Genomic DNA, 20,477 nt, shown 5'->3' on the forward strand with positions numbered 1-20,477 from the left:
CCTATGCTGTATCAGCATTACAACCAATTAAATGCCCTAGGCTTACATCGTGCCTTTCAACTGCACTCAATAGCGTTCTCACACCATATAACCCTGTTAACTTTACTGCCTCACGGTAACGATTCAATACACCAAACTTGTTTAATCAATCAATTTCACTTATTATAATTCCGATACACCCTGTTGTATCTTACATACACTACAATACTAACATTATTCTTCCCTTTACTTTCATTTGCCATATAACAGCACCTTCATTTTCATACTTTGTACGCAACGAACGCAACCTATTGTACACTGTACATTCACACGCTACGTATTGACTGGCACGTAACTAACATACATGCTATAACGTACATATACATGTAAATCGTTCACACTTTTCTACCCAAATTTTCACATTATGCAATTATACTTTTTATCATCTTTACATTCATACATCATTTCAACATTCCTCAACGGAAATCTTGACTTTGTAATACTCACAACATTGGACTTAAGCCGATTAGCGTGAATTTACTTGCAGAAACCACTGTCCACAAACACCCTGGTCTGTAATTTTTGAGGCTGGCCACCAACGCCCCCTATCGACCGAATAAGTCAATCCAGGCAAATCGCCGCTTCTGACGTCACTAAAACCAACACATACTTAGAACTTACATCCCGGCCCCTTAAATGCGGAGCTACAGCATAGCATTTATCAAACAATAATTTTCTTCACCTCTTAAAATCATAACAATTGTAGCTGAGGTATTTACACTGATGCATCAACTGCATTCTCATAACTCCTTTAAACAAACAAACAAACAATAAACCTTGCAATGTATACCCTTGCCTCCAAAGCACAATATCTAACATTTTGCTTATTCATACCTTTTGTGTGTTTGTGTTATATGGCTGTATGACACTATGACTGCTCCTCGGTACAAACATTCACAGCATCTCAACTACTCTGTATACAATAGGCTATTATAAACTGTTGTCAATCTCTCTTTCAGACTGAACTTCTATAATGCGTGTAAATGCTGAAATTCACAAACATTTCAACTCCTTTCAGGATTGGTCACACAATACCTTATTATATATAGAACCAAATTAACACTAGTTTGCTGAAACTAATTCTGCAATTGTCAGAATCTAGTCTTCTTAAACTTAAACATATCAGCTCTGTATCTTAACTCCTGATATAATGAAAAGGCTTATGGTGTAGCTGCACAAACTCATATTCATCAAGAGTTATGAAATAATGCATACATAATATAATATATGGAATGGCATATGGAATGTTGCTTATTTCACAACTATACCACTAGTCTCAGTTCCATGCTGATTGACAGTTCAGAGTTCACTGTTCCTTCTACAACTGGCATGTCAAGCATGTCAAACAAAATATCTTTGGTTTAGTGTCAATTCTACTCTCACAAATCCAAATGTCCGCATTTCGCTCAGGGAATTGTGGGTAGTTGATAGTCTTGTTTCAAGTCACTGTTGCTCCTGTGTATTCATTACTTCGCGACAGACAAATCCAACACTGATCCACTTCGCTTTGGACTCCCTCCAATATCCGTATGACAAACATCCACATGGCTTACACATTGAGGCGGCGCTAGGCTCGCACCTCTGAAACAATTAAATATCAAACACAAACTGATTCATATAAATCACTGAACGCCACTTCCTGCTGCTTCCAAAAGGCAAAGCTTCGTCACAGGTCTCTCCAGGATACCCCTGCTGTGCTTTACCCTGACGGATCTGACGAGGTTGTCCTTGCCAGGAAAGGTCTCCATTACCCTTCCCATCAGCCACTTGTTCCTGGGTTGATCGTCCACGATCAGCACGAGGTCACCGAGCTGCAAATTCCTCGCCACCTCCTGCCATTTCTGTCGCTGCTGGAGTGAAGGTAAGTATTCTCTCACCCACCTCCTCCAAAAGACATCTGCGAGGTACTGGATCTGCCGCCAGCGCCGACGACTGTACAGATCTGTCTGCTGGAAAACGTCCGGAGGTAGAACATTGCTTGGCCTCAGCAGGAGCAGATGGTTAGGTGTTAAAGGCTCAGCATCGTGCACATCATCCAAAGTGACAGTCAGTGGTCTCCCATTGACTATCGACTCTACAAGGCACATGAGAGTCACCAAGCCCTCATCATTCAATGTCTGCTGTTTCACCACTGCATTCATGACCTTTCTCGTCGTCCGAATCTGCCTCTCCCAAGCTCCACCCATATGTGACGCTGTGGGCGGATTGAACCTCCAGTTGATTCCTTGTTGCAGCAGGTGGTCATGAATTTTCCCTTGATTCCATCGTTTCAGGCCCTCTCTCAGCTCACGCTCTGCTCCAATAAAATTTGTGCCATTGTCAGACCTGATGATTTCTGGCCGTCCACGACGTGAGATAAATCTCTGCAAAGCATTCAAGAACGAATCTGTATCCAGTGAATGCAGTACTTCAATGTGTATTGCCCTGATGACGAGACATGTAAAGATACACCCGTATCTTTTCACCAGACTCCTTCCTTGCTTCACCATGTAGGGTCCAAAGCAATCCACCCCTACATGACTGAATGGTGGTTTCTCTGCTGCTACTCTGTCTGCAGGTAGGTCTGCCATCTTCTGCTCTACTGGTCCTGCTCGAAGCCGCTTACATGTGAAACAATCGCTCAGCACACGACGAACTGCAAGACGCCCTCTGATCACCCAGTATCTCTGTCTGAGTAGGGACAGCACATATTCCTTGCCTGAGTGGCCTGACATGATGTGATAGTGTCTCACCAACAGCTGTACTACATGGTGATTGGGAGGCATAATGACAGGATGTTTTGCCCTTTCCTCAAGTGGTGCATTATCCAGCCGTCCTCCGACACAAATTAGTCCTTCATCAGTCAGCTTGGCATTCAGCTTGGACAGGGGGCTGGATTTTGCAATCCTTCTTGGTGTCCTAGCTTGTGTAGATTGATCTCCCTCCAAGATCATGTACTCTTCAGCGTATATCTGTAGCTGAACATATTTGACGATGGCCTCTTCAGCGCCAGCAATATCACCTGTACTCAGTGGCCCCTTAGCATAAGAGGTATTTCCTTGCCTCTTACTTCTCAAGAACTGCTTCAGCCTTAATATCCATGCAACTGCTCGTTGTAGCTTATACCATGAGGAGTGGTAGTTGAGCAGTCGATCCACAGCATCTGGCTGGCTTGCCTCTGTTGCAAAGACTTGAGTGTCCTTCTTTCTCTTCACTTCGGGATCATCCTCTGCAATAGTCCCAGGTGTAGAGGCATCCTTGGGCCACACATTTTCATCTTCTTGGATGAATTTTGGTCCAGTTAGCCATCTAGTGTTTGCCTTTAACTCCTTCTCTCCCATACCTCTCGTGACATCATCTGCTGGATTGTCATGGGAGTTAACATGGTGCCATTGTCCTGGATCTGACTGGTCCCTGATTGCTGTAACTCTGTTAGCCACATAGGTGTTGAACCTCTTATCCTCATTCCTGATGTACTGTAGAACTATAGTACTATCTGTCCAGTACACAGACCGCTTGATAGGAAGTTCCAGTTCTGCCTTCAGCTTAGCATCTAGCTTCACAGACACGGTTGCTGCTGTCAACTCAAGTCGAGGAATTGTCAGCTTCTTAAGAGGAGCTAGATGTGACTTTGCCAGAATTAGACCACTATGAACCTCCCCATCAGCATTCTTGGACACCAGGTATGACACAGCTCCATATGCCACCTCTGATGCGTCTGCGAAATGATGCAGTTCACACTCAACTACTTGCCCAAAGTCATGTGGAATCACACATCTGTTCACTTCAAATTCAGCCATGGCGGGCAATTCTCGTAGCCATCTATTCCATTTCTCCTTCTCAGCATCTGGAATTGTCTCATCCCAACCAAGCTTGAGTCGTGTGAGCTCTTGCAATATCAGCTTAGCCTGGAGGACAAATGGGCTGACATAACCAAGAGGGTCATAGATGGATGACACGACGCTGAGTATCCCTCTCCTTGTCTGTGGCTTGCTCTTTGGCTGGCACTTGTACAACAGGCAGTCTGACTCAACATCCCAACTGATACCGAGGGCCCTCTCTACTGGTAGGGCATCATGATTGATATCAAGTCCCTTGACATCTTTGGCTCTTTCTACCTCTGGAATGGATTGCAGTACAGCTGGGCTATTGCTGATCCATTTGGTCAATCTGAATCCACCGCCTTTCAGCATCAGCGTCAAGTCTGCTGCAAGCTTCTTTGCAGAGTTTTCACTCTCTACAGATACTAGACAATCATCCACGTAGAAATTATGGAGGACGGTCTTGGCTGCTTCATCTTGACTGTCATCTTGATTGTGTCTGGCAATCTGACGTAATGCAAAGCCACATGCACTCGGGCTCCACGTGCCACCAAATGGGTGAACACACATGCGATAGACTGACAGCGTTGCGTCCAAATCCCCATCCTTCCACCAGAGAAATCTCAAAGCATCTCGTTGTTCTGCGGGCACCTTCACCTGGTAGAACATGGCCTCTATATCTGCCATAAGAGCGACTGGATGTTGTCTGAATCTGAGTAGCACTCCCAACAAATTATTGGTCAGATCCGGCCCCTGTGAAACAATGTCATTCAAGGATACTTCTTGATGTTTGGCTGCGCAATCAAAGACGATTCTGACTTTGCCTGGTTTTTGTGGACTCATGACTGGATGATGAGGTAGATACCACTTGTGATCATCTTTGGAAGGACTTGTTCCCCGTGTCTCCTCATTCACCTCTTCAGCATAGTTCTTCTCAAGGATATCTGTTATGCCCTGCCGGTACTTGTCATGCAAGGCACCATCTTTCACTAGTCTCCTTCTTAGAGATTTCAAGCGTTGTTCTGCAGCCCATCTGTTATCAGGAAGGATGGAGGTTTCTTCCTTGTATGGTATCGGTAGCTGAAAATGCCCATCTTGCAGCTTAACAGTGCCTTCCCAGAGACTAAGCACCTTCTTATCATTGATGGACATCCCTTTCTGCGTCTGAAGCATCTCTGATCCCTCCATCTGCCAGAACTTGTGAACTTGTTCCTCGAGTTGAACATCACTGCCAATGAAATTAGCAGTAGCACTATGCAGATGTTCTGATGCCTTGCTCACAGGTTCACTCACTGACCATCCAAGTTTGGTCCTGACTGCGTACGGTCCCTTATGTCCTCGTCTGACTTCGAGGGGGATTAGAGCCTCTGGAATATCTTGTCCAATCAACAGACCGACTTCATGCTGAGTGACCAAAGGAATGTCAATTCCCTGGAGATGTTCCCATCCTTCAACATCCTCCACCTTGGCGATGTTCGTCTGTTGAATATTGATAGACTCTCTCGTGTACACACAGGGTAGCTTGACGACCTCCGTTCCCTGCCCAGAGTCTATGAGCAAACTGACCACTGATGTTCTGACCCTGCTGTTCACCTTCTCCAGAGTAGTTAAGTTGAGGCTCTCTTTCTTTGAGTCAGCATTAATCTGCTTAGCTAACCTGTCAGTGCAAAAAGTGCTCGTTGATCCGGAATCCAACAACGCATAAGTTTGGACTGCTGCAGTTTTTCCCTGTGCCCAAACTCTCACCGGTACTATTGGTAGTACACATCTCCTTGTTCCTGAGGAGCCTTTTCTGATGAACCCATTTTGTGCCGCCTGACTTGTGTGTGCTTGCGTTGAATCTGATGAAGGTTCATCTTCGGCCTGTGACAAATTCCTTGCAGCTGGCGGTGCATCCTCCTGTGTGTGCAGGAATTTAGTGTGCTTTCTGTGACATCCTGTCACAGAACACCGCCTATTCAGTCGGCAATATCTACTGCTATGGCCCGGTTGCAAGCAGTTGAAGCACAACTTGTTGTCTTTAGCGAACTCAAACCTCTGCTCTGGTGTCATGGCCTTGAACTTGTCACATCCGAACAAAGTGTGTTCTTGTTTGCACTTAATGCACTTCTTTGGTTGTTGTGTCATTGACGTTGCCTTGCCCATAGCAACTGTAGAATAGCTACTCTTGTTGTTCTGTTGCTTCTTGAAATTCGGCTTTGCTGCGTCTGATTTAGATTGTACTGTTATCTCACCAAAAACAGGATCATTCACTTCCTCTGCAGCGGCCGACACGAATTTCACCACATCAGTGATGTCAGGACAGCCGCCTTTGTGTCTGATGTCTTGAACAACCTTCAACCAACGTCCCTTCAGGTAGAATGGCAGTCTATCCACCACCTTGAGTAGTTCGCGCTGGCTACTCATCTCTCTTGTGAGATTCAAAGCGTTTAAGGTCTCGACGCACGTCTTCAATTGGTCACTGAACTTCTGGAGACCTTTCTTGTCACTAGCATGGAATGGTGGTCCGCCAGTCACCTGCTTCATCCAAGCATCCGCTATTTTGTGTCTACTGCCAAAGCGTTCCTCCAACAATTCTCTGGCTCGTTGGTATCCATGATGCGGGACCATAACCATACAGCACTGAATGATTCCTTTAGCCTCGCCTTCGCAGCACTGGAACAACTTTATAAGCTTGGTCCCATCGTCAAGTGCAGACTCACCAATCAGATTGTCGAATGAACGCATAAAGTCGAAGTAATGCAGAGGATTTCCATTGAACTTCATCAGTTCTGCATTTCTGAGTGAGACTGCATCGATGAGTCGCCTGTTCTGATGTAGGACATCTGATGAATCCACTGCCTGTCCTTCATTCTGTGCAGGTCTAGATGGAGGTTTCGGATAAGGGATGGTGGCATCCTGATCGTGATCACCTCGCACATTACTAGCCGTCGCTGGTGGAGGGTCAACACTACTCTAAATTGTGTCGACTGACATGTGACCTTTCCTCTTCACACAAGCTGGAATAGACATCTTCTTCCGCCTTTGTAACTTCAAGCTGCGTCTGCAGCTTCAGCAAACTTCGCTTCTGTTTGAGCTTCAGCTCCTCCAATTCAAGCTCTTGGAGTCGTCGGAGTCCTTCAGCCTCCGCTACTAAGGCTGCCCTTCTTGCCTTAGTCTTAGCATGTAGACGGGAAGCTGAACTGGTTGATGAACTCGCTACAGACTTGGCCACGCCATCACCACAGTGACTGACGGAGTCTTCCGGGTTTATGGTATCCTCGAGCTGTACGTCGCTCATCGTTGTAACTTAGAGGAACTTGCAACTTGGTAGACTCTGTTATTGAACTTTATGTGACGTTATGTATGCTACGAAGCAACCTCTGCAGATCGGCACACGAAAAAACAAGTCCTCAGTCCATAGTTTGAAACGGTGGTTAATGTGCTGTGGTGTGCACGTGTTATTCTCTGTCCTTGCCTGTACAGTTACATCTCAGAATGTACACCTTGCAAATCTTCACTGTGTCGGTACCCTTTAGCTACACCTTGGTTACATTGTACTCGAACAGTTGCACCTTACAGTTGCACTTTGCACTTGCACCTTACACGTTCAATCTGCAAAATCAAATTAGATATAACAAAAAAATAATAAGCATTTGCACTCCATCACATATATCATGGATTTGCATGAATGTATGAACAAATGCTACAGCTGTATAGCACTGTACACCTACCCTGACACTTTGGGTTCATAATCACATCTTACTCCTTACTCTTTGCTTTATAATGATCTCAAATCATTATCAAATTCACCTGACTTTACAACTCTTTCCCTATTTCAAACCTAAATCAACTTCACACTGCCCTGAATTAAAACAACATAGACTATTATCTGACCTATCCCATGCTGTATCAGCATTACAACCAATTAAATGCCCTAGGCTTACATCGTGCCTTTCAACTGCACTCAATAGCGTTCTCACACCATATAACCCTGTTAACTTTACTGCCTCACGGTAACGATTCAATACACCAAACTTGTTTAATCAATCAATTTCACTTATTATAATTCCGATACACCCTGTTGTATCTTACATACACTACAATACTAACATTATTCTTCCCTTTACTTTCATTTGCCATATAACAGCACCTTCATTTTCATACTTTGTACGCAACGAACGCAACCTATTGTACACTGTACATTCACACGCTACGTATTGACTGGCACGTAACTAACATACATGCTATAACGTACATATACATGTAAATCGTTCACACTTTTCTACCCAAATTTTCACATTATGCAATTATACTTTTTATCATCTTTACATTCATACATCATTTCAACATTCCTCAACGGAAATCTTGACTTTGTAATACTCACAACATTGGACTTTTGAAAAGCCGATTAAACTCAAAGTGAATGGGAATCAAGAACTCATCGTAGGATCTGCATACCGTCCACCTTCAAGCTCTATCCACTACACTGAGGATATGTGCAGCCTTTTTGCCAATCTTGAGAAATCCCACAAGAAAGCTGTTGTCTGGATTGGTGGAGATTTTAACTTGCCTGATATAGATTGGAACTCTCACACTATTAAAGGGAACCAAAACCTGCTTGCTTTGAATAGGCATTTTCTTGACTACTTGGCTGGAAGTGGGATGCAGCAGATGGTGAATTTTTCTACAAGAAATAGTAACACTCTTGACTTGTTCCTGTCTAACAGACCATCGCTGATAAACAGATGCACAAGTCTTCCAGGAATAAGTGACCACGACATCGTGTTTATAGAATCAGACGCCACCCCCAGGAGGAACAAACCTGCAAGACGGAAAATCCACCTGTGGAAACATGCTTCCAGTCTGGAGATGAAGGAAGATTGTGCAGGATTCCAGAATGAGTTTATCAACCGACATTCTTCATCCAGTGATGTTGCTGAAATGTGGTGCGACATCAAAAATTTCCTCCTTAATCTTCTTGAAAAACATGTTCCTTCAAAAATGACTTCCACAAGATTTGATCAGCCATGGATCACAAGACCAGTTAAGAGGCTCACCAGAAGGAAGAAGCGCAGCTACCTGCGTGCCAGGAGGAGTGGAAAGGTGAATGACTTCCACAAATACCAGAGTCTGAAGAAGCAGTGTAGAGCAGCCTGCAAAGAAGCCTACAATGATTACATCACTAACATCATCAGTCCAGATGCCACCCAAAACCCAAAGCGCTTTTGGTCATTTATTAACAGCAAGCGGTGTGACACCTCAGGCATTGCCACACTTAAGGGGCAAGATGGCATAACCTACTCTGATAGTCAAAAGAAAGCCAACATCTTGAATGACCAATTCGTAGCAGTATTTAACCATGATGAGGATCCAACTTGCATGGTAGACAAAGGCCCCAGTCCGTACCCAGCCATGAAGAATATTGTGGTGTCAGAAAGTGGTGTGTTTAAACTCCTCTCAAATCTTCAGATCCACAAGGCAACCGGACCCGATGACATCCCAGTGAGATTGCTGAAAGATCTTGCAGCAGAACTTACTCCAGTATTCACACTGTTTTTCCAGACATCCTTGGATAAGGGTGAAGTTCCTGATGACTGGAGGAAAGCCAATGTTGTGCCCATCTATAAGAAAGGCGAAAGAAACCACCCGGGTAACTACAGACCAATCTCCCTAACATCTGTCTCTTGTAAAATACTGGAACACATCGTATGCAGCTCCATCATGGATCACCTAGACAGCCACAATGTCCTACATGACGCACAACATGGCTTCCGCAAGAAACGGTCATGTGAAACCCAGCTCATCCTTGCTGTTCAAGACCTGGCCAAAGGAATTGATGCTCGGGAACAACACGACGTCATCCTACTTGATCTCTCCAAAGCATTTGACAAAGTCCCACACCAAAGGCTGCTATACAAATTACAGTTTTATGGAATACGGGGCTTGTTGAATGACTGGATAGCCGCCTTCCTGCAGGACCGCACTCAGCAGGTGATCCTTGAGGGGACATCCTCGAAAATCACTGACGTTACATCTGGGGTGCCACAAGGCAGTGTCCTTGGTCCTCTGATGTTTCTTCTTTACATCAATGATTTGCCAGAGTACTTGACTTCTGATACGAAAGTACGTCTGTTCGCAGATGACTGCATGCTGTATCGCAAAATCACCTCAGAACAGGATTCTTCTGCACTACAACAAGATCTAAATGCTTTGCAGCAGTGGGAACAGGATTGGATCATGAAGTTTAATCCCCCAAAGTGTCAGGTTCTCACTGTAACCAAGAAACAGAAGCCTATCACTCAGCCCTACTGCCTCCATGGGCAGACACTTTTGAGGGCAGACACTGCAAAGTACCTCGGAGTCCACCTAACCAAAAACCTCAGCTGGAATCATCATGTTGATACCCTAAGCAAGAAAGCAAACTCAACATCAGCTTTCCTCAGAAGGAACATCAATGCCTGCCCAAGGAAAACAAAAATCCTGTGTTACACAACTCTGTTGCGCCCTATCCTAGAATATGCCTGTACTGTCTGGGACCCCTCTACACAGGAGAACATCACCAAATTAGAGAAAGTCCAGCGACGTTTCGCACGTTTTGTCCTTAGCGACTATCGATGGACAAGTAGTGTTACGCCAATGATTCACCAACTGCATTGGCAAACACTTCAAGAACGCAGAGCCCAGCTGAAGGCAGTAATGATGTACAGGGTCATGAACTCCCTAGTGGACCTCCCACGGACTTATACAGTACCTGCACCATCTCCGTACTTGCATCGTGGACATACCCTGAAACTTGTTGTCCCTCACACAAGAACGTTATGTTACAAATCATCATTCTTCCCAGATGCCATCCGATTGTGGAACAGCCTTCCTCTGGATGCTGTCAACTGCACCTCTCTAGATCTATTCAAAAAGAGGGTGCAGGACATACAACTGCGTTAACAACCAGGGGTGTTTTTAGCTGCACATAGTGACGTTGTAGACATTTTAATGACACTGTATATGCCTGCACCACACCTGCCCACACACTAGTACGATGATACACATTTTGTGGACTGTACTACACGGAAGAAGAAGAAGAAGCGTGAATTTACTTGCAGAAATCACTGTCCACAAACACCCTGCCTGGTCTGTGATTTTTGAGGCTGGCCACCAACGCCCCCTATCGACCGAATAAGTCAATCCAGGCAAATCGCCGCTTCTGACGTCACTAAAACCAACACATACTTAGAACTTACAATTAGATTGTGTTACTTATGAATCTGATTTTTTTCTTTGATTACATCTTATTGTTATGCGCAGTTGAGTATATATGCTTCATAGAAACTGCGCAATATAAATCCACAATTATTACATAGCGTTTTTAATTTATAATCAACACATTCATTCTACAATGCACTTTAAATAATCTCATATTCGCACACAAAACCCTTATAGTCATCATGGACCTGATTTATGGAATTCATTATCCAATACCCTCAAAGAGATAAATCTTCTGACTTTGTTTAAAAGAACTGTCATAGAAATATTATGAATTCAATATATTATGAGTTAGATATCTGGTTGTATTTGTTGTATATTGATTATTGTTAATGATTTTCATATATCTCAACGTTTAAACCTGATATAAAGAGTTTAAAACACATTTCGGGGAAAAACATCTCCAGCACACCCCCCCCCCCCCCCCCCGCTTATTCACTACCATCTTCTGTATTAGGTAAGTAAATGCTGATTATAGAATTCATTTTACTATTGTCACGCTTTGAGCTCTGTTATTTGTATCGGCCCCTGCAATCCCATCAAGCATTCCGCTTGAGAAAATATAGTCTGTATTATAACTCATTAATTTTGATGGTCTGAATCTTGTTTATCATGATTTCAAAATGTACCATGCATCTTGAAAGTATGTTAAATATTTTCTTTGTAGAATTTTGTTCATGAAAAAATTGAAGAATCCGATAAATGTGAAATGAAGTGATATGAAATTAGAATTTATCAAATCCCGGGATCAAACTTTTGAAGTTAATGAAATAGTGTTATTAACAGGACTTACCATTAACAAAAATTTGTGTCGATCGAGAGATTTTCATGTTTGTTTGATTTCTTATGAGTTCTTAGATCCCATTTTGACACAAAAGAATCTTACCTAAAGGTATTGTATAATAATGTCAGCTCGCCAGGGATAGGGTGGAGATGTCTGTCCTGAGAAAGGAGTCTGGAATTAGAGCTAACCTGAGATGGGGGGAAGGGTGCATTGAGCAGTGTTCAGGATTGAGGAGGTCTCCAAGGCGGAAAAAAAAAATCAGGAAAAGCCCAAGAAAGAGGGGTTCAGAAATGTAGACAGTCTTGTGGGCTTTTGCTAAACAGTCGGGTTGCGGGCGCGGCTCGCTGGAGCGAAATTAGCTCCAAAATGCTGCATGGTGTCTTCAAAAAGACTCATCGAAAACAGCGTCCATATCCATTACCGGCCTGCAAAGAACGTACGGCATTACTTGCGATCATGCTTTTGATGAAAGATCATTTAAGCCTTCCAAAAAATAATGGGTTTGGTAGGGTTTGACAGGAGAAATTCGAAATTCGAAAATTAAGAAAGGTGCGAAAGTACACAAGCGCCAAGAAATAAGAACTAAATCCACGAATGGTGAATTCATTAGCATTTAGATTAAGATAAATATCACAAAATGGGGATCCTTGTTTAAGAAATACGGCAAAGATGTATCGTGTCACACAGAATTCATGAATAACGAATTCCCATCAGAGTTTATGTATAACTCACTTCTGTTACGGAGCCATAGGCCTATATACATAATGGGTTAGTCAAATACCGATTAAGGTGCAATCACACATCGCCGGTTTAGATGGCGGTTCATGGCGGTTCAGCAAATCGCCGTGCTCCGCCAAAGACCGTGTTTACACCGTACACAAACCGTGGTCATCCGTCACTCATCCGCCATGAACCCCGAGAACCGCGGGGAACCGCGGGGAACCGCCAGAAAAATTAAACATGTTTAATTTTTCGTGGCGGTCTTGGCGGTTTGAAATGGACCGTGTTCACATCGCCGTTCACCGTGTAAAGAACGGCATCCTCCGTGTTTGCACCGCAAGATCCGTGATAATGCCGTGTTAACACCGCCATAATTTTCAAGAGAAAAGAAACAATGAACTTAAAAGAGAATAATGGCGACACTTCGTGGTGGAGCATTACAAAATGGAGAAAAAAAGCAAAGATGAACCCATAATACAAGATCGGATAAATATATTCAATGCTATAGTTTCCTTACTTCTTTAGCACATATACAGTAATAAATAAAGTTTAATGTTCAAAAAGTTGTTAGGCATGTTCAATAGTACATCATTTACATTAAAAGGTAAGTTCATAATTCTATTAAAGCTTAACAGCTTTTAAGATGGCCAGCAACGTGAACCTGATAAATGATACACAGAAGACTTATGTAAATATGTTGGGTTCTGCTTTCGTGATTATGTATGCCTTTTTGTAAGACTGCATGTTGATACAGATATGTTGAAACTTAAGAGAGTAGAGGGAAAAGCAAGTTTGAAACTTGAAAAAAACAACACACCATTATTATGTTATATACGTGAACCTGTAAGTAAAGAGGAAACCATGCACACATATACTGTATGCTTCTTTTATAATGTATAATGTATGTCTTTTTATTGACTGTTGTTAAAGATATCATTATTATCATCATTGCCGTTCTTATAGCGCATAATACCTTTGGCAAGATCTCTATGCGCTTTAGAGGGGGAACAAAAAGATAAACAGGAAAGGGTAATTTCAGAAACAGCAACATGCTGCATAAATCATCATCTACAATCACTATGTTACTATTTTAACAGATAAGTTTTTAAAAACATATTGGACTTACGGAACTTGCATGTTTTATCACTTGGGGTGCTGTTCCACAGTTCTGGGGCGGCATATACTACGTTTGCCATAGCAGTTTGTTGTAATGGATCGAGGGTATCACATACAATTCCCCTTACGATTTAGAAACTCTCATAGGCTCATATTTCACAAGGAGCTCTGAAAGGTATAAGAAGGGGCAATTTTGTGAAAACGTGGATAAACAAGCAACAAGATCTTAAATTCAATACGCGAAATAACTATGTGAAAACTTAGTTTAAAAAAGAGATGTTGAAACAAGCAAGTACTTGTACATCACTTGATAAATAAACCTGCAAATGAACAGGAAACTTGTGAAACTATGTTGGATTCTGCTTTGATATGTATGCCTTTTTAATGACAGTTAATACAGATATTTAAAACATTAAGAGAAAGAGAAAAAGCACGTTGAAACTTGAAGATATTTGCTTGTTGCATCACTTATATCAATCTGTAAAACACAGGGGGCTACAACGTTTCATAGTTTCTTTAAAATTGTGTTTACCAAACAAAGCAAAACGCTCCTTGTTGAAACTCATTGAGGACAAGTGAAAGGGCTCTGATTGCATCCAACTACATGGGCTTGGTATGGACTCCTCCACCTTCCGGGGAGATCCGTGTTACTACCGCGTCAATCCGCGTTTGCTCCGTGTTCAAAACGTGTTGAGAACGTAGTCACATCGCGTTTAAGTGCTTTCCGTCATCATTGGGACACGGTTCACGGCGGTTTGAGAACCGAAATGAACCGCCATCTAAACCGGCGATGTGTGATCGCACCTTTAGTGATTGGCTAAACACAGTCACGTGATGGAGGTACATTCGTTATGTTCGCCCATGGGCGAACATTCTTGTGAATGTTCTCCCATGGGAAAACATTATCACGTAATGACAGAAGGCCTAGGACCGCGCGCGCACAGTGAATTTGGCTCTGCGCGATCGAGCGATGCGAGCGATCGAGTGCGTTGTGCATGCTGGTGGTTGACGTTGACGTATTTGACTAACCCATATAATATAACAGATGATGACTTTTGTTGTCGGGAACATGTACCAAACGTTCCACCCTCAGGGTTTGAAATGCTATTTCGGGAGGCTATAAGTCCCTCAACTTCGTCTCGGGACTTATAACCTCGATCCCTCAATCAAGCATTTCAAACCCTTCGGGTGGAACATTCGGAATGTTCCCTCCCCCGCCAGTCATCATCTATATAATGTTTTTTAATACCCTCGGGTTGACATATGAGTATATGAATATAAGAACGACCCAAGTCCATGGAAGACCATTTCGAGTAAACTAAAAAAAACTTCATGTTTTTTTTTTATTTGTCCAGTAATATTCTACTTAACTGTGATGGGAAGGCAACATTGTTTATACAAATTAGAACATAATTATTATGACAATTAACATTTTCATTAATTGTGGAGAGGCCATTTTGTGTGGTGGACTTGGGTCGTTCTTTGATTCATATTGACTTGGGTCGTTCTTTGATTCATATACATGATATTCTGCTATAGAGATGAGAGATGGATGAGAGAGGGCGCTATTATATGAATGTAAGAACGTCCCAAGTCCTTCATTCTTACATTAATTAAAGATTTAACTCATTCATTTCAGGCACTTTTAGGGTAATTAGGATTTATCATTTATACACAAGATGAGTTCATGCATAAGCTACAATTTCCCATGTCAAACTGAATTTGGCCAAAAATTGGACTTGGGTCGTTCTTATAGTCAGGTCTTTATATGATTCGAAGTGGACGGAGGGGCTATTCATTATATCGGCATCAAAAAAAAAAGTTGATAAAAAGAGGAGATTCCTTATACTGATTCGTAATCGTTATTTTCCGACATTCTTAACTTTTTTTTTACTTTTACTATTCTGCTTTTCTACTTTGTATGCTTGTACTAAATAGTGTCTCCTTTCATTCCCTTATAGGTTTTGTGGGAACTCCAATGTTGCTTTTGATACTGGACTTAGCATTATTTTAACATTTTTTTTTAATGCATGCTCTCCAGTCCATGAAGCACCAGAGTGCAATTTTGTGCAACATATTATGTCCTGGGAAATCACGAACACTGAATTACTGTAACGTCTCTCTTGCCCTTGTGCTATAGCTGCCTATGAATACTCCGTTATTCGATATTGAACAAGAGTTTATGCACAACAATAAATTATTGCAAGCAAAAATTCCTTCTCTGTGTTTATTTTCAGGCGATTAGCGTGCAATCTGTGTGGATGTAGGTTTTTTTTTTTCTTAGCCTTTACTCGTCAATCATTTCTTCGTCATTCTTATCTAATTTTAATTCTAATTTCAGTTCTAATTTCAGTTCGAGGGGGCAAGTTGGCAGACTGAAGAATTTCTGTACATAATTGTCATCAATGCATGATACCATATTTTAGCAGAATTATTCAAAATACCTGACCAGAATACTCCTCTATCTTGAAGATCATTTTGTTTCCATCTTGTAGAGCTAAGTGAGATAAATAGAGCGTCTACACAGAGTTATAGTATTTTTAATATTTATCCTTTTATCCATGTCTCTCTGTCGCTCATTATTAATCATTTTATTTTGTCATATTTTCCCACTTTTCCTCCCCTTGTTATGTTATTCCTTGTTTTCTTTCATGTCATCTTACAACTTTCCTCCCCTTCTATCTTCTCTCTGTCATTAATTTTTTTTCTTTGCGTTATTCTATCATCTTCTCTTCTAATTTTGTTGTTACACTGCAAAAAGTCCGGTGTTAAATAGTGAACACCGAGCTGGCGTTAAATTTTCGGTGCTCATTTATGGTGTTAAATCAACACCTCCTGGTGTCATTTCCAAATTTTAAACTGTTTTTTGAAGAGTTTCTTAGTAACTGCACTTCTTGTTGATTTTTAATTTAAACAAGACGATCAAGAATTTTACATTAAAATACTAGATTTTTGAAAAAATGTGAAAATAAATTTACACCAAAGTAACACCAGCTGGTGTGGTCTCTTATTGAAGCTGGACGGGTGTTAAACCATTGATATTAACACCAACAAATATCAAATCAACACCATGTGGCGTCATTTTTTTAATTAACACCAGTACAGTGTCAAAATAACACCAGGTACAGTGTCAAATTAACACCACGAAGTGTCAGGTGAACACTTTTCAACACCATCACAGTGCATTTTCAACACCTGTGGGTGTGGTCCTTTATTGAAGTTTGACCGATGTTAGATTTAACACCCGTGGTGTTAAATCTAACACCGATGTTTTTACAGTGTACGTGTAATGCAGTCTTTTATTTCTCTTTGTATATTTCGATCGGTTTTGCAAACTGTGATGTGAATTTTTTTTTTCGATGTGTCGCCGTTAAGATACTATACAGCTTTTTTTTTCTAATTTCGCCCCAGCAAGACGGGCCGCAACCCGATCCGAATGTTTAGCAAAAGCCGTCTTGAGGTATAGGGGGTACCATTCGAGAATACGTGTACCCTAAATAATACTGGGGGGGGGGGGGGCTCAAAATTTAATCCTTGGTCCTGCACTTAATTCCTTCCCTTATAGCAATGTGAAAGGAGTTTTGCCCTGTGTTCATGAAGAAAACAGAAGAAGACGATAAGCCATCTCGATCGTACAGAAGTCGAACAGGAAAGCATTGCTGTAATCTATTTATTTTTCAAGAGAGTTTCAAGAGGATGTCCGGCCAAACTGATACCTCAGTCAGCGCTCTTGGGAAGCCAACCCCTGGTCGCGCTATCTTGTGGTGCGTTCCTCGCTCTCGCTCCTCCATCTTGGCCAAATGTTTGGCAGGGATACCCGACTCTTCGTTGTGGTTTGCCTGCTACAAGCTCGCTGATTGGGTGAACCGCGTCTACCTGGAGCAAACAGGAGACGTTTTTCCCGCTGAGTATAGCGGGAACGAAGCGGTTTACACCAAGGCGGCAGAACTAATGGCCACAAAACATTTCAAGGCCTCGACAGATAGAATGGGGTATGCTTGCCTATAAGTACCGGTTTATTTGTTTGTTTTGTGTGTATGTGTGTGTGTGTGTGTGTGTGTGTGTGCGTGAGTCTATATGTGGTTGTGTGTGTGTTTAGATCCTAGTACTTAGTGAAGTTTAAAAGACATCCCCAAATAATGATAAGATAAGATTTCTTTGTTCTTAATTTCTGATTATCTAATGTTTCATATCTGTTTCGTGATAGAGGAAATTGAATTAGGTTATTCCGGAAAACAAATTTTGTTTTATAGTTTTCGACAGAAAGTCTTCAAGGTGATATTTCGAAATCCAATGACTATAATGATTATAATGATTCAAATCTAAGCTAATTCACTTATTCTCACACTCACAAAATCCCGTAATGAGCATTAAAGAGAAGGACTGAGAGACTGAGAGAGAATGCAGCAATATCAGTAGAACACATCAGTGAAAGATTGATGAAAGTCGGACTATCTGTACAAAAGTTATGAATTTTTGAAGTTTCAATACCGCCATCGCTGGATGAGAAGTACTACAGCTTGTGATGTCACACGCGTAGAACGTTATTAAGAAAATGCAAAGAGAATTCAATATATTTTCATTTTTCTCGCATAATACAAGAGCACATGACTTGCCTCTTTCAGAAGGCAGGGGGAATTATATTACCAGTAACGAGTTGAGGGAATGTAGAAAAAAAATGAAATTGTGTGGAATTCTCATTATATTTTCCTTTTACCATTCTACGCATGTGACACCATACACTATTGTCTTCTCATCTAGCAGTGACTGCACAGAAACTTAAAATATTCAACTTTTGAACGAATTGTCCGATTTTTCTCAGACTTTCACTGATGTGTTCTGCTGATATTATTGTATTCACTCAATCCAGATGTATATTATGGTGAACGTGTCCTTTAAGCATGAAAATTATTATTCTTACCTCCGCCAAGGAAGGAGGTTAGGATAATTATTATTCTGAAAATCTTCCTAAGTTTCTTACTAAGGGATTTTATATTGGCTTGATAAAGAACAGTGGGCGGGGATAAGGATGGCCTAATTTGCATTAGGAAGCTCCTAGGAAGAAATTTCAGAATACCCAGTCTGTCTTTCCCAGGCACTTCCTAACTTTCTGACTGAAATGAAGAAGAAATTTTGGAAGATTGTCAAAATACCAACCTTGGTCAACCTTACTCCCGCCCATTGTTCCATCTTAAGCCAATACGAAATGTATCATAAGGAACCAGTGACAATCGTATATTATTATGACACATGGTTAAATACACGTGTTGTGCATGCTCACGCTTTGTGCGCGGCATGTCCCATGTTTCATAGCATAAAGTTTTGTTTTGTTTTGTTTTTGTTTTTGTTTTTTTTCTTTTTGCGCCCAGTTAATGACAAGCGCCCGTCACGATGTTTTGCATCTTACCTATATCTTAACAACGTATGACCTACTTAGGACAGGGATGGGGCTTTCCTAGTAATCTTCCTATTCTTTTACTAAGTGCATTCTAGAATACCAACTTCTTCCTAAGTCAGAAATTTGCATATCTTCCTAGGATTCATCCTCATTTGCATAGCATTTTCCTAAGTTTCTTCCTAAGTTTAGGAAAAGTTACGAAGAAACTTAGGAAAAAACTTAGGAAAATTGTTGGAATTTCACCTTAAAAAAAAGAAAAGAAATCCTGACTTAGGAAGAAAAATCTTCTTAGGAAGGATTCCAGAATACCACCCTTATCATCGGCGTTGGTTTGTCTGTTTGCAAAATAACTCAAAAAGTTGTGAACGGATTAGAATGAAATTTGCAGGAAAAGTCGATAATGATACAAGAAACAGATGATTAAATTTTAGTAGTGATCTTGGAATTTTTATGGATTTTGAAAGGATTTTTTAGCTTTTGGCATATAAAGTCAATGAACTTGTGAGTACTGGAGGTTTATACATACGCGTGCTAAAGCGCGTGCTCTGCTCGATCGGTCGGGCAAGGCGCCGCACAGCTGGAAGCTGATGACGCGTGTATGGGACCACGGTGGAAATGTGTTGCTGGCTTGACGGAGGTCTGCCGCAGCGCTCTCCGAGTGCTTTTCTATAGTGTTCCAATCAATTGCTTCGGATTTAACTGTATTTTGATGTAGTACTGCCTAAAAGACAGCAAATTTGCCACCAGACTCCAGAGCACTAAAATGCATCCAGCAACTAGCCATAAAGGAACGTGATGGAGATGATTACTTGTAGATAATTTTATTAATTATGTAACTCAATTGTAAAAAGTCGCGATTTTCCACCTCATCTAAAAAAAAAAAAAAAATGAGTCGTAATGATATGACAGCAGATATTTCTTTCCCTTATTTTCTTTCATCATCACAATTTATCAAGCTTGCATTCCTTTACGGAATCAATTCCACGAAATAGATGTTTGTCTGTTAAGAGAATTGAAGTGGTAGCACTAGATATCGTATGATGAATACATTTTATTTTGTGTCAATTTAAACGCTCCAATCTATGATCTACAACAGAACTAGAAATGTCGCTATGGCGACAGGTATGCCTCCGCCACAATGCATGGTTCTCTTAATAGGTCTATAGTACAATGTCTTGACAATGTGTGGTGCCCGTTTCACATAATTGGCAAAATATCAAAATGACAAGTTTGTCACTAATGTGTTGAATGTTGACTTTCATTGAACTAGATTGAATTGGATAAATGGCTATTGTCTAAAGAGTGCAGGTATTTGAGGATTTGAGGATTTTTACTTGACTTTTGACCCTTTTATAAGTTTTGCATTGAGTAATTTTCA

General features: G+C 41.4%; 1 protein-coding gene across 1 annotated transcript; it reads right to left on the reverse strand.

Annotated features, from left to right (window-relative positions):
• Positions 1-1,661: 1,661 nt before the first annotated feature.
• LOC139715833 (uncharacterized) lies at positions 1,662-7,119 on the reverse strand. Its single transcript, XM_071627372.1, has 2 exons — positions 6,821-7,119; positions 1,662-6,702 (listed from the first exon to the last, which is right to left on the reverse strand). Exons 1-2 carry the CDS (start codon positions 7,117-7,119, stop codon positions 1,662-1,664), a joined length of 5,340 nt encoding a protein of 1,779 aa, XP_071483473.1.
• Positions 7,120-20,477: the final 13,358 nt, after the last annotated feature.

The sequence above is a fragment of the Diadema antillarum genome, unplaced genomic scaffold (genome assembly GCF_040938485.1).
Source record: "Diadema antillarum isolate AM-2024a unplaced genomic scaffold, OU_Dant_1.0 scf00000006, whole genome shotgun sequence".
Lineage (NCBI taxonomy): Eukaryota > Metazoa > Echinodermata > Echinoidea > Diadematoida > Diadematidae > Diadema > Diadema antillarum.